Here is a 14,696-nt window from a genome sequence, read left to right as displayed (position 1 = left end):
AGAGAGAAAACGCGGCAGGAATAGGGGCATGCATCAATAGACCATCTTTTTCCCTCCCTCTTAGCAAACTCACTCTTTGAAATCTCCAAAAGTAATAGCTAGTAGCCATTTAGGCCTATTCTCCAAAATGCACAACCTTTATGTCAATAGCCTATGACAAGACTGTTCAAGTTGGAGTTTGGGTTCTTTCTTGGTTTACTTATTATATGGGCAGATTCAATATTTAATTTTGATTGCAAATATATTTGATTTCTCTCATTATAACTTATATCTGTCATATTTAGTCATCCTATTATAGCACGTTTTTATCACGTCTACCGCATCAGTTGTCCTGCTGTGGTATCTTTACTTGCTGTACTAGTTATTCTGCTATAGTACATTTTTACTATATTTACCATGTTAATTATTATACAAGCTAAATCTTTCCTGCCGAAGCTTTCTTCTTTATTTGTTATTACGTGTTTTACTGTTGACACAAACTAATCATTATCCTGCCATAAGTATATATACATATATCTTTATTTATGAACATGTGTACATATTTGAGAATATACTAACTCATTTAAACTAACATTTGTTTGATGAGTATTTTCTTTGGGTTTTAGATTTGTTTATGTACAGGAAGTGGAAAAGTATTTCTGCAGTAAAAATGAAGAGTAGTCATTTACACAGCAAAAGGCTTTAAAGCACAGCAACCAGCTTTAAAGCACAGCAAACAGCTCTATTGCACAGCAGAAGGCTTTACGGCAAGAAACTTTATTGTACAGTAGACAGTTTCACTACATAGCAGAAAGTTTTGTTGCACGGCAGACAGTTTTACTACATGGCAGAAAGTTTTGCTGCACAGCAGAAAAGTCAATCCTGCAGCAAAAACTAGAGAAAAGTTCCTTCTATAGCAAAAACATCAATCTTGCAATAGAAACTGGAGAAAAGTTTCTTCTACGGCAGAAATTGGCAGCGGCAGAAACAGAAAAGTCAATATTGCGGCAGAAACTAGAGAAAAGCCTTCTACGGCAGAAACAGATGATAAGCCCACTTTGCAGCATCTTCCCTTGGACTTGGACTCAATGTTTGTGCACAAGCCGGATCAAATTGAGTTATAGTTAGACCGGTCTCAACTTCCTTACTCAAAATACTCGAGTTCACTACCACAAGAGGCAGCCCAGCCCAACACACAACACAAAAAAGGCCTCTATAGTAAGAAAACCCATGGTCATGCTAAGCTATTGGGGAAAGAATACACGGCAGGCCTAAAAAAGGCCCGGCATGATCAAGTCAATATAGCAAGAATGACAAAGTAATATGGTAGGACATGATGGCAATTAAGAAATAGGCCAGAAGAAACGTGAAGTCAAGTATCAAATAAAGCCCAGTCCCTAAGGGGAACAGGAAATTATAAAACAGCCCACATAAAAGGACGAAGAAGAGCAGCAGACTGTGCAAACAAGGCTCCAAACTGCGGCAAACGCATAAGCAGCAGACAGATTTTGGACATACATGAAAGGGAAGCACACATAAGGCCTAGGCACCACTAACATGTACCCAACCAATATAAGACATGATGGGGTCATAGGTCATAGGTAAAGGGGGTATGATTTGGTGGTGGGGAGAGGGGAAAAAACCTATTCTGCAGCTCCTGTCCAAGCTCTTTTGGGGAGTACGTCTTGCTGGAATGACAGGCCACCCAAAAGAAGCACGGTTGAGGGAGGAACTGTTAGGTGCATGCCCTGAGGGATAGAGAGAGAAAGTACCTACATCGTGGCAGGAAAGGGTGCCGCAGCAGACTAATGAATAAAATAACCTGCCTTTCTCTAGTAAAAGGGAGTGGCACACAGACGAACTCTTGGTGGTCGGTAAGTACACCCAGACCAGACAAAGGTGATTAAGGGACAACGTAGTAAAATCTGGTCATGGCAGGCATTATAAGAGGACCCTTGCCGTGCCCAGAAAGAGGATCGAAAAATAGGGAAAGATCACAAAATAAAACAGAAAGAAAGTAAAAACAAGGGAAAGAAAAAGATAAGAGAGAAAACAAAAAACAAAAAGAGTTAAAACGGTGGGCATGCACCAGTAAGTCGATTTCCCTCTCTCCCTTTCAAAATCCTACTCTCTTCCAAAAAAGTAAAAGGGATTCTTTTGGGCACTAACCATTTAGGTCAGGTTCCCTCAAAACCATTAATCCCCACCGCAGGATCTTTCCTGGGAGATTAGTTGCATTGAGAGGAAGCATTCTTCCTCTTTGGTTTTTTACTTCTACGGACCAAACTCGACTTGATTCATATTTACTCTTGATTAACTCATATTATCACTTACCCCGTTATTTCTTTGTAAAAGCCATTATTATCACTGTGATTATGTTTCATAAGTAGGGATTACTTGGTCATTTTCTATTAAAAAGTCAGTGGACTCTGTTGTTGTTGTTATTATATCTGTCTACCATAACTCACTTGAAACAGCTCTGCCTACCATAGGTACATTCCTGGTAGACGAGGCATAGTTTGTGCACAAGCCAGCCCAAATTAAGTTACAGTTGGATCGGTCTCAACTCCCTTACTCAGAATACTCGGGCCCACTACCATAGAAAGTAGCCCAACCCAATGCACAGTACATAAAAAAGGCCCCTACACATCCAAATAAGGATTAAGCCTCTTCGTTACCTACCTCTATGGCATGCATCAAGTGGTCCCATCCCAAACTTACCTCTTTGGGGTGAGATGCCATCCCAGTAGGACATCTCTCCCAAAGAAACTTAAGTGGGAACCCTTGAATAGACCCTTTTTTTCTCCCCATCGCCAAACCACACCTTCTGAAAGCCTTGACCCATGGTCCACCTCCCATGTATTGGCTGGGTACAAGTAAGTGGTGCCCTGGCCCTTTGTGCATGCTTCACTCTGTATGAATTTGTTTCTTTCTAGCCTTCACACTATTTCTACTGCCTTTGTGTTGGTTCGATTCAGCTGTACGTGTTGGTTGGTGTTTATCTTTTGTTGCGTGAAGGATGTGTGGGTTTTTGGACTCATATTCTCTGCTTTTCATCCCTTCTTGGATTGGGAGTTGCTTAGGTAAAAAAGCCTTTATCTTCCTGTCGAGCCCGTGTTTTCCTTTTCTGTGTTCATGGGCCTTTTGACTATTGATCCTACCATATCACTTCATCGTGTCTGCTGTAGCTTTACCTCTCTTTTTCATTTCTTGTTACCCTGTGGGCTTATGGACTGATACTCTTGTCTTGTCAGCCCACTTATTCATTAATCTTTTACTCAGGACTTCCTTGGCCCATTTTCCACATCTTTACCTCTTTTTGGTTTTGTTGGCCAACATTCTTGTTGTGACAGCCTATTTCACTACCTTATTCGTTGGGCTTCCTCGGCTCATTTACTTCTCCTTTATCTTTTCTACTCCATTGGGTTTTTTGCCAAATTATTTGGGCTTCTTTGACCCAATTACTACATCTCTACCTCTTATTACTTTTCAGGCTTATTGACCTTCAAGCCAACCCATTAAGTTTACTAATTTATTTCCTAGGCTTCCCTGGCCCATTTACTTCCTCTTTACCTCTTATTATTCTCATGAGCTTACTACTTCATTCATTGGGCTTCCTTAGCCCATTTACTTCTTCCTTACCTCTGTTTATTCTTATGGGTCTATTGGCCATCAATCTTATCATTTCAGCCTACTGAGCTTGTTTCCTTGTTCCTTTTCCCGTTTCCCTTTCTCACCTTCTTTATTGTTGGGTTTCTTTTGTTGTTGGGCCCTTTATCAAAAAAATGGCCATCAACACCAATTTATTAAAATACGGTGCAGTGCTAAATATAGCCCAAAACTACACCGTGAATACTTCTAAATGTGGGAGCTTAAATGAAACCAAATTCAAGTGGATTTAGATAGAGAATTAATATGTCTAAATGTAGATCGACTTGTGATGAAATAATTAGGTGGCATTTGGTACGGGAAAATCCACATTACCCTTAGCATCCAGATTTCTTGAAATGTGATGTCGTGTAATTGGAATACCTTGGATGTAACTATTCTCATGTTTGGTTTATTCATAGGAATCTTAAAGGAATTATTTATTTTTCTGTACTATCCTTAAATTTATAAACCCAATATCTTTTTTTTTTTTAATCTTCCTCTAAATAAATAATAACAAATAAAATATAAACTATAAATTAAGATAAATTCACTAACACTATAGTTTAACATTTCAAAATTATATGTGTAGGAGGGAAAGGCCTAGGAGCCTATATCTACGTATGTATTGGGCCAAGGGCCCTACCTGAGGATGCCAAACAAACCGAGGACGAATAAAACACTTTCATAAGAATCTGCATTAGTAAGTGAAGAGAAAAATCCTATTAAAGCCACCTATGGGGGTGCCCCGAGGAAGAATCCCTCCTCGGCTGGGCGAGACCAAGGTCAGAAGGTATGGTCTACCATCAAGAGCAATGCTTCGGACCATTCTACCATAAAGGATAGGTGTCAAGAAGGAAAAGGACAAAGGAGAGCTATGAAATATCTAAGAAAAAACTGCTAACATAACATTGAATGCTCTGCAGTTGAATGAGCAATACTTTATAGCCTTACAGCTACTCCTAAAGACTTTAAGGAGGAGCTGATGGGACAAGTATCAATACTATCAATCCAAATCTACATGTGGAAGGATGAAAGAAGGGGGATGGAAGTATAAAACTGGAGGGTAACAATGAAAGAGGGGAGAGGACTTTGTTGAATGGATTTATAGGAACACTTGCCTCCTCAGACAAGAAGTTCGTTCATGTCAGTATTTCTTATTTGTGCATGATTGCCATCCAATTCCATATTAGTCGTTGTCCAATTCACTAGGGCCTAGTTCTTTGACCCACTATCTACAAATTCATTGTTTTGGGCCTTTTGAGCCTAAGTCCACTCATCTTAGATTGAGCCACAAATCTGTTCCTTACAATTGGCGCCATCTATAGGGAGAACTTGTGTAATAGTTAGTGCAACGCTTAACTATGGTAGGATCAGGTCCACACCAGGCGGAGTCTTTAGGATCCCAGCATGGCGATCCTTTTGTCAGCCTTAAGCAAAGAGGCGACCGTGAGGAAAGTATGCATACCGCTCATACTGATAAGAGTCAACTTCGATGAACACGGGGAGGATTGCTTGAGGGGGCACAGTTTTAGGGGCTTTTGACATCAAGTACATGCCTACTATTAAGGGCCAGGTCCTCGTAAACCTGGTGGCCAAGTTTGCTGAACCTCCATCAAAGGAAGTGGCAGCGACACAGAGCATGGATGGAAAATCGCAAATCAAAGGGGCTCGGGAGTAGGGCTAGTGCTGGTTTCTCCTGATTTTTACAAGTGTTCAAACAGAACCCAAGTCATGCCTGAAGTCCTCGAACTAGATGCTTGGGGGAAATTAACACTATAACATCTTTACAAGTGTTCAAACAGAACCCAAGTCATGCCTGAAGTCCTTAGACCAGATGCTTAGGGGAAATTAACACTATGACATCTTTACAAGTGTTCAAACAGAACTCAAGTCATGCCTAAAGTCCTGGGACCAGATGCTTGAGAGAAATTAACACTATGACATCTTTACAAGTGTTCAAACAAAACCTTAGTCAGGCCTGAAGTCCTCGGACCAGATGCTAAGGGGAAGTTAAAACACTATGACATCTTTACAAGTGTTCAAATAGAACCTCAGTCAGGCCTGAAGTCCTTGGACCAGATGCTAAGTGGAAGTTAAAATATTGTGACATCTTTTATAACTGATTAAACTGAACCTAAGCTATGTACAGCTCCTCGAACCATGTGCCTTGGATGATTTGACATTTTCTATTTGTTTTTGCTAGGTATTAAAACAGGTCCCAGATTATATCCATCTCCTCAGATCACTTGCTTTGGGTTCATTATTCTCCATTGGTTGCATAGTTCGCAGTATAAGCACATGGTCATTTTCCTTATTATTTTTGCATAGTTAATTTATCTAAGTTAGCAGCAATGCATCACTGTTGGCGTTGATAGAGTTAGGGTGACAATGTTTTGGTACTATCAACAACATCAGTCTAAAGTCCCTTCGGAGGGAAAAATAACAACACCAACATCCATGAAATAGTTATTGCAGAGGAAGGAAAGATTCATAAAGTTAAAAAAAAAAAATGTGTAAAAAAATGCTGTCCTTTTTATTAAATAAAGGAAAGGTACATTATACATAGTAACAAACTTCCACCACAGAAGGGGAAGACCAGGGTGATGAAGAAAAAGAGAAAATCATTCGTTGAGATCCTTTTTCTCCTAGCTGCAAGATGTTCTGCTATCAAGGCTGAAAAGTGGGAGACCTATCTATCCTTTTTCTCCTAGTTGCAAGATGTTCTGCTATCAAGGCTGAAAAATAGGAAACCCATCTAACCTTGTTCTTGTTAATTTGCTTGATCAATCTTGGTTTGTTTTTACATTTGTGCACACATGACACATGTTTCCAGGTGAAACCTAAACTTTGTTGCACCAAAAATCTGATGCGATCTGCACTTACCTTGGGCCTTGGCTGGAGAAGGAGAGTCTTCTTTCTTGCTCGACTGAAAAACGGGAGCATCTTTGGCCTCCGCTTCATTCGCCTTGATTGCATCCTCCCAGGCCTTAGCGGCATCCTTGGTTTCCTTGCCCTTGCCTTTATCCTTGGCCATCTTATCCCCTAAACCTTGATCACCATCTTGGCTGAATCCTTTTGGAAGCCCTGAAGGTTTAAGTATTTGAAGTTTTCGGAGAACTAGAAGATTTGCAAAGTGAAGAAGAATGATTCCCTCAGGGTGCCTTATATAGAAAGCGAAGTCCATTGGGAGTTATCTCGCTTGAAATCCAAAGAGAGAGTTACAAGCGGGAAAAATTCCGCTCAATTTCCAACAAAATCTTCAGCCGTTGGATCGGCATCACGTTGTAGAACATAGGGAACATGGAGCCGCAAGAATTTATGAAGGCATGCCTTGTGTAATGAAGCGTCAGGAGCGTGTTTTAGGCAGTCAAAAAGACACCTATACAGTCAGAGGTGATGAAAAATGGGCACAAAGGAACTATCATCATATCGAAATTCTCCTTTCTTCCCGAGGAGTAAAAAAGACGAATGTCGATGGGCTATTGTAGGGGGGAAAGGCCCAGGAGCCCATATCTATGTATATATTGGGCCAAGGGCCCAACTCGAGGATGCCAAACAATCTGAGGACGAGTAAAACACTTTCATAAGAATTTGCATTAGTAAGTGAAGAGAAAAATCCTATTAAAGCCACCCAGGGTGGTGCCCCGAGGAAGAATCCACCATCGGCTGGGCGAGGCCGAGGTCAGAAGGTCTGGTCTACCATCAAGAGCAATGCTCCGAACCATTCTACCATAGAGGATAGGTGTCAAGAAGGAAAAAGACAAAGGAGAGCTATGAAATATCTAAGAAAAAGCTGCTAACATAGCATTGAATGCTCTGCAGTTGACTGAGTTATGTTTTATAACCTTACAGCTACTCCCAAAGACTTTAGGGAGGGGCTGATGGGACAAGTATCAATACTATCAATCCAAATCTACACGTGAAAGGATGAAAGAAGGGGGATGGGAGTATAAAACTAGAGGGTAACAATGAAAGGGGGGAGAGGACTCTATTGAATGGATTTATAGGAACACTTGCCTCCTCGGACAAAAAGTTCGTTCATGTTAGTATTTCTTATTTGTGCATGATTGTCATCCAATTCCATATTAGCCGTTCTCCAATTCACTAAGGCCTAGTTCTTTGACCCACTCTCTATAAATTCATTGTTTTGGGCCTTTTGAGCCTAAGTCCACTCATCCTGGACTGAGTCACAAATCTGATCCTTACAATATGTATAATACAAAAATAACTATTTAAATTCTTTTTTTTTTTAATGAAAATCACAACATCATGTTTTGTTAATAAATATAAATATTTTATTTTATGTTAGCAAATAACCAAATAGGAGATAAAAATATTGCCTTTTATTTTAGCATTTATATTGTTGTGTCAAGAAGATATAAAAATAAAGGAATAGATATTGATTTGTTTTATGTTTTATCTCCAATTGTTTTTTATAAGTATGTTTTATCTCCATTGGTTAAATAATAAGTGAAAAATGGTAAAATTGTCAATTTATAACAAATGTTATTTTTTTAAGTTTGAGAATCTAAATTGCTACTTGTTTCAAAGGGAATCCACATTCCTAAAAGAATGAGGTTAAGTGGAAATCCAGATACATTTAGCATCTAATTACTTATGTGATTTGCAACCAAATGTAAAAATCTTTCAATATTCTCGAAAATCCTAAAACATTACTATGTACCAATCGTCACAATCTTTTTGTACCAAACTAGTTGTTTACCATAATGGCAGCTGTAGTACTGTTTGATGTGCTGTGAAAGTTAGGAATGACATGTTATTTAATAATGTACAAATTGGCCCAGGTTTGATTCTTCACAGGAGTTCAAGTAGCTTTATCGGAGTATTATCAAATAATGAAGAAATCAGAGATGAAGATTCAAAAGCCACTACAGCAAGGGTGGAACTGCCCCCCGTTTATGAAAGCTCTTTACATGCAGTGCGAATGACATTGGAAGTGGCTAGGAAAGAGAGGTTCTTTATGTTATCATCGAGATTTTAGAAGATGCATAGGAAGTGTTTGATGCTATTCTTATTATTAATTGTTAGTTTAGTTAGGAGTTGAACCAGAAGAAGTGTCCACTCAAGTTGAGATGATGCATTTTCAGCTCAGCAAATAAATTGTAAGCATATCAAACCAATTCAATTGTTTGCATTATTTAACTAAACAAATACATCAATCCACGAATACAAATTAAAAAGAAAAAAAAAAGTGCAAATGATCAAAAACAAAACAAAAAGTTCAGGGGAAGAAAGGAAACCATATTACACAAGTTTAGTAGATCCTCCCCCAACCCCAAAGTACAGAGGGAGCATCTACAAGTAAAACGATGCAACTAAGAGATGGAGAATCTTCTCCTCCTAGGCTTGGTAATATCCACCGCATCTTCAATATTAGACGTGTCCTTAGACCCACTCTTGAATGGATTCAACTTTCCCAGCTTCTTAGAAACCGAGGAGAAGAACGTTCTTTTGGTACTGGACCCATTAACCTTGGTAGCAGAAGTAGATGATGATGTCCCTTGAACATTATTATTGTTCTTGTTCACCTGCATGTCCGTAATGTACATCTTCATCTTCAACAGCTCTGTACGTAAGGCCTCGTTCTCTTTGATCAGTGAAACGTCAGACTGCAATTGGTTCCTCACTGTTATCGCATTATCTGGCGTCCTGTTATTACTTTCCTCCACGCCACTCCTGAGCTTCAGCTGATCGTAGTATAATGCATGGAGAACTATCTGCACAGGCAACCGCTTGTTCTGCGAGGCGTGGACTCTGGCTTCGTAGGATAGCTTCAGCGGGTCCATCACGCTGCACACTTTCTCTCTCTCTATCTCGTCCAGGTTTGGATGCGCCTGCAAAAGTTAGGCCATCAATTTAGATAAATGGAGTGTAGACCCAAGCACCGACAAAGATAACAATGCCGTTTTGGAAGTCAGTAAAATATAAATGCGCTAAAGGAGTCCTCTCCCACGGTAGCCTCTTTCCGCCTCTTGATTCGGGATGTTAAGAATTTTTGCAGATTTGCAGAGTACTTTCATAATATTAGTTTTTCTCATATTTGTAGAAATGGATATTTTGTAGCTCACAATTTTGCTAGACATGCACGTCGTCTCATAATTTCTCTTACATGGATGGAAGATATCTCACAGCAAGATTCAATTATTTTACGAGCTAATTTGGCATCAATTTCTTAATAATACTTAGAGCATTACTTTTAGATGTGTCAAATACCAAATTTTTGGCATTGGACACATCATATTTGGCATTTGACACATCAAACACCAAAAAAATCTTCCATGAGATGTTATAAATGTCAAAATATTTGACATTGATGAACAGTACACTCTCAAATATAGAAGCGTACAAACAAAAATTGTATAATTTTAATGAGTTTTTTATTCCCTTTTCTCTCTCATCTCTCATCTCTCTCAATTAGATCTCTTCCTCTCTTTTTTCTCAAACCTCAATCCTCTTCTCTCTCATCTCTCATCTCTCTCAGTCAGATCTCTTCCTCTCTTTTTTCTTAAACCTCGATCCTCTCCTCTCTCAACCTCTCATCTTTTCTTCTCTCACCCTCAATGCTTTTCCTCTCAGCCTCACCAAGCTGATGCATCATTGCTCTTCCTCTGCCTCTCTCTCTCTCTCTTTTTTCTTTTTCTTTTTTTTTTGCTTGTGATTTGATGGGTGGGTTGGGCAATGGGTGGGTTGGAACGATGATGTGTGGGTTCAAATGGTGTTGGCTGGGTTCGGTTCTGACGGTGGTGGGTGGGTTCGGATGGGCAGATCGATGGTGGGTGAGTTAGGCTATAGGTGGATGTGGGTGAGTTAGGCTATAGGTGGATGTGGGTGGGTTAGGATGTGGGTTCCCATGGATAGGTCAACAGTGGGTGGGTTTTGGTGGTTCTCCAACGAAACCCAAGCCGAAGCATTAAGCCAAGCCGATCTCTATCACATTGGTTTCTTTTCTTTTCTTTTTTGTTGCGATTTGATGGTGGATTTGGCAGTGGGTTGTGGGTCGGCGTTTTGGATTGACATTTTTTATTTTAATTTGATGGTTTTGGATTTTTAATTTGTGAGAGGATTTTGGCAGTGTTGGCCGAGTTTGTGGTTTTGGTGGCTATGAGTCTATGTTGGTGGTGGTTGTGGGTTTGTGGCATTGGTGGATGTGGGTTTGTTGTGGGCATGAGTTTGGTAATGGGTTTGTGCCAGTGGTGGCTATTGATATTGTTGTTGCGGCAGTAGTTGTTGTTGGTGGCTATTGTTGTTGGTAGCCGTTGTTGCGGCAGTGGTGGTTGTGACGTTGTTGTTGTTGTTGAGAAGTTAATATATTATTTTATTGTGATGTAAATATTATTTTAATATATAAAATTGAAAAATAAAACATGTGATAAATAGGATATTGTAAAATAATGTAGTAAAATAATAAAGTAGGTTTTTAGCGTGTCAAAATTACATTTTTTATAGAAAAGTTGATGGGTAAGCTCTTATATAGATTTCGTTCTTTGAAAAAAAAAATAGTCACTTAAATTGTCAAATTAATCCTTAAATTTAATTTTTTTGATGATTTAGTTTATTTTGAAAAAATGAGTTAATAATATTAATATGATCCTTTTATGATGAACAATATTAACATGATCCTTGGTCCAAATTTATTATCAAATAACATTGTTTAATCATTCTTTCTCTTAATTAAATACTTTACTAAAAATATTCATGAATTGTATTAAAAAAAAAATTCGTGAAACATGTCATTTAAAAAATAGGAAAAATATTTTCTTCTGTTTAAATTATTTAATTTTTTTAATTCAATCCAAATATAAGACAAGTGACATTAAAAAATTTAATAGTGTTAAAAAAAAATAATGTAAATAATATAAAATCAAATAAAAATTAGAAGAAATTGAAGAATATAAAAACCTTAAACCGCTACTTTTGTTAACAAAGTTTGACTCATTTTGACCAAATGAACAAAATAATAATAATTTTAACCACTAATTTGGTAGGGATTAAATTGACTTAAATAAATTAATTGTGATTACCTTTAGATAAATATCGACCGCACGATAAAGATCATCGTCGACTTTTCTAGCTCCTTTGGGTACGAGATTAGCGATGCCGTTGAACTTGGAGATACTGAGTTCACCGTAGGTTGCGATTTCGCCTAGATATGCGTCGACGGTCTTAGCAACTCTGTGCATCGAACTCGAACACGTTTCTCTGAAATCGCCGACGCTAAACACTGCCATAGTTTTCTCTTTCTCTACAAAGCCAGAGACGATTTTCCTAACGCTATCTAAGTCAAACAGTCTCTCTCCGTCGTAGGTGAACGACAAAACCAGAAGGTCATCGACGGTCACATGATCCAGAATCGCTGAGATCCGCTTCTCGAGCTCGCTCTTGCAACTGCTCGAAGCTTTGAGGAAAATCGCGGATCGGAGGAGGCAGCAGAGGAAGTGGATAGGGAAAGCCACTTTTTCGGAGGGTAAGAGAGATACTATGGAGTTCAGAAGCTCACGTTGTTCGATTCTGCGCACAGGGTTGCTTGGATCCGAGGTCTTGGTTCCATTTCCAGAGTGGTCTCGTACTAGATCTCGTAGTGATGATCTCTCTGTGTATATCATCAGAGCGCTCGTTAGAGTTAACGATTTCGCTCCACGTTGTTTCATTGCGTTGATGATGTTTCCGAAGAACTCGATGTCTAAGATTGATAGCTCCTCTGTAGGAAAGTTCGCCTCATTACACGCCTAATTGAACAAAAATATATATATATAGTTAGGTGCTCGAAGAGTTATGGATAATCTCGTTAATAATAAAAAAAAAAAAAAGTGTTACGGATCGATTAGTTTTATACCTTAGCACTGATAAAGTCGATGCATCTTTGGACAATTTTGAGGTTTGCGGCTAAGGGGAGAAGATCCTCGCAAGATTTGAAGACAACAATGGCGCCGGAGAGGCTCGCAAAGGCGACCTGCGAGAGGAAATCTTCGGTGCGACCAGCGAGGTTGTTGTCGCAGTATTTATCGTTCATTTGTAGGTACTCTGCAGCGCAACGAAGAGCTGCAACGTTGTGGACTGTGATTTCGAAGTTGACACCGTAACAGAACTTGGCTGCTTTCTCAAAGATCTCAGGGCCTCCGGGAATTTCAGAGAGATTGATCCTCGTCAATTCAGGTTCTTTTGACTCCATTATCAGTTTTCTTATGTAGTTGCTCTTAGCCACCAGCATAAACTGCCACAACCACGTACACAATTAGCAACTTCAAATCAATAATTCTCTATCAGAAAAGAGAGAGAGAGAGAGAAGGGTTTTCAGACCTTATGAAGAGAAAACTTTGCTTCACCAACTTCAACTACAACATCTGTAGGAATTTCTTGAGAGAAAACCCTGCGAACATTTGCTTGTTTTGGTTAGTAATTGAGAGAGAGAGAGATCAGAACTTAATAATCTTTGTTTATCTATTTATAGAGAGATTGAATACCATTGGCCGGTTCTCTCCAAGGCCATTGACAGCCTGCTGTTGCTAGTAACAGAGGCAGCCATGATTGCTATTGAAGAGAAAGAGAGACTCGGATAACAGTAGAATCTCTCTTGGGTTATATAGAGAATTTTGTATATCTCTCTTGGGTTATATAAGTCTGGTCACTGGTGTTACTTTCTAATCCTCTTTTATCTTACGTGTAACTTGCTTTTTAGATAGTTTTCTCTTTTCTTTGCTTGCTACTGATTAGATTGACCGTACTGCCCCCAAATCAATTCCACGTCGTACCAACCAAACGACAGCTAAAAAATTATGTTCCTGTCAGCTCCGCTTTCTTTTTTTTTCTTTTTTTTTGAAACCAGTAAAGGAAGAAATACAAACGGTTAAGTTACAAAGTGAACCATATGAGGCCAACAGAAGTGAGCTGGCATATCAGTAGCCAACTTAGCTAAGTGGCAGACATTTACTAGGACAACCTTAGGAACAAAAATCAGCTTCAACACTCAACCAGCTTAAAAATCAGCTCCGCTACTTTCTTAGCACAAGTGAATTTACTCAATTTTTTTCTTGACAATAAAGAGTCTGCTTTTCAAATTTCAACAAGAGGATGGGATAATAGATTAATAATCAATTCTCCAACACCCAAAATTTGAATATAGTTTCTTAGGTATAGACCTATAGTATTCTAGTAACCCCAATAATGTGTTTGGATGAACGATTTTGATTTAGGTGGGATTTCTTTTGTTTATATTAACAAAAATGTTATATTAAAATTTTTGGGGATTTTTGGAGTTAGAATTTTCAAGCATCTATACCTGAATTTAAATTGAATCCACCATTACTCTTTGTACTATCATCATTTTTGTTATTATTATCGTCGTTGTCATCACCACAACCATTCAAAAAAAAAAAAAAAAACTTTGGTAGTCTTGGAGTACTACTCTTAGCTCTCACAAAGTGAGCGGATCCCACCATGGAGCTCACCCACTTTGTGCAATCTAGGAGCAATGTTCTGAGACTACCTAAGTATTGTCCACCATTCAATAGTTATTATAATCATTTTTACTGCCACCACTACTATCACTAGTCACTACTAACACCAAATGCTATCACTAGTCACTACTAACACCAAATGCTGCCACCACCATTATTATCACTGCTCGTAACATTTACATGATAACACAACCATTGTCATCAATGTTATCTATATTATTTATAAGAGGATTCTCCCTTTTGAACTGGACTTTTATGTGATTCAAAAATACCCTCATTAATGAAGGGTAGCTTTTCTTAAAAATATGATCATAAATGTCAAATAACAAATTTTATTTTAAATTCAAAAAGAAAACTTCTATAATTTGTGATTTTTTTACATTCACATTCATCTTTTTATTCCCTAAAATTTATCCTCTAAGTTTCACTAATATTCATTTAAGTCATCTAACATTACTTTCGTTATTTTAATCCTCTAAATTTCAATTTTATTTAATTAAAGTCTCTCTGTCACTTTCCGTTAAATTTAGCCTTCATATTTTTTAGAAAAATGTCAAATTTTAAAAATTTTTGATCCATTGAATTCATATA

General features: G+C 38.4%; 1 protein-coding gene across 1 annotated transcript; it reads right to left on the bottom strand.

Annotated features, from left to right (window-relative positions):
- Positions 1 to 8,751: 8,751 nt before the first annotated feature.
- On the bottom strand, positions 8,752 to 13,249 carry LOC112024619 (root phototropism protein 2). The gene is made up of 5 exons (XM_024057236.2): positions 13,113 to 13,249; positions 12,949 to 13,018; positions 12,485 to 12,862; positions 11,673 to 12,377; positions 8,752 to 9,485 (listed from the first exon to the last, which is right to left on the bottom strand). Exons 1-5 carry the CDS (start codon positions 13,172 to 13,174, stop codon positions 8,967 to 8,969), a joined length of 1,734 nt encoding a protein of 577 aa, XP_023913004.1. The 5' UTR covers positions 13,175 to 13,249; the 3' UTR covers positions 8,752 to 8,966.
- Between the last annotated feature and the right edge of the window lie 1,447 nt (positions 13,250 to 14,696).

The sequence above is a fragment of the Quercus suber genome, unplaced genomic scaffold (assembly GCF_002906115.3).
Source record: "Quercus suber isolate HL8 unplaced genomic scaffold, Cork oak 2.0 scaffold_1, whole genome shotgun sequence".
Lineage (NCBI taxonomy): Eukaryota > Viridiplantae > Streptophyta > Magnoliopsida > Fagales > Fagaceae > Quercus > Quercus suber.
The sequence above is the reverse complement of the archived record's forward strand: the minus strand, read 5'-3'. Positions and strand labels throughout refer to the sequence as shown.

Coding starts and splice junctions, on each gene's coding strand:
- LOC112024619 (XM_024057236.2), bottom strand. CDS start 13,174: ATGGCTGCCTCTGTTACTAGCAACAGCAGGCTGTCAATGGCCTTGGAG. Junction 12,863..12,948: donor CAAAGTTTTCTCTTCATAAG/GTCTGAAAACCC, acceptor TGGTTGTGGCAG/TTTATGCTGGTGGCTAAGAG. Junction 9,486..11,672: donor CGGTCGATATTTATCTAAAG/GTAATCACAATT, acceptor TAACTTTTGCAG/GCGCATCCAAACCTGGACGA.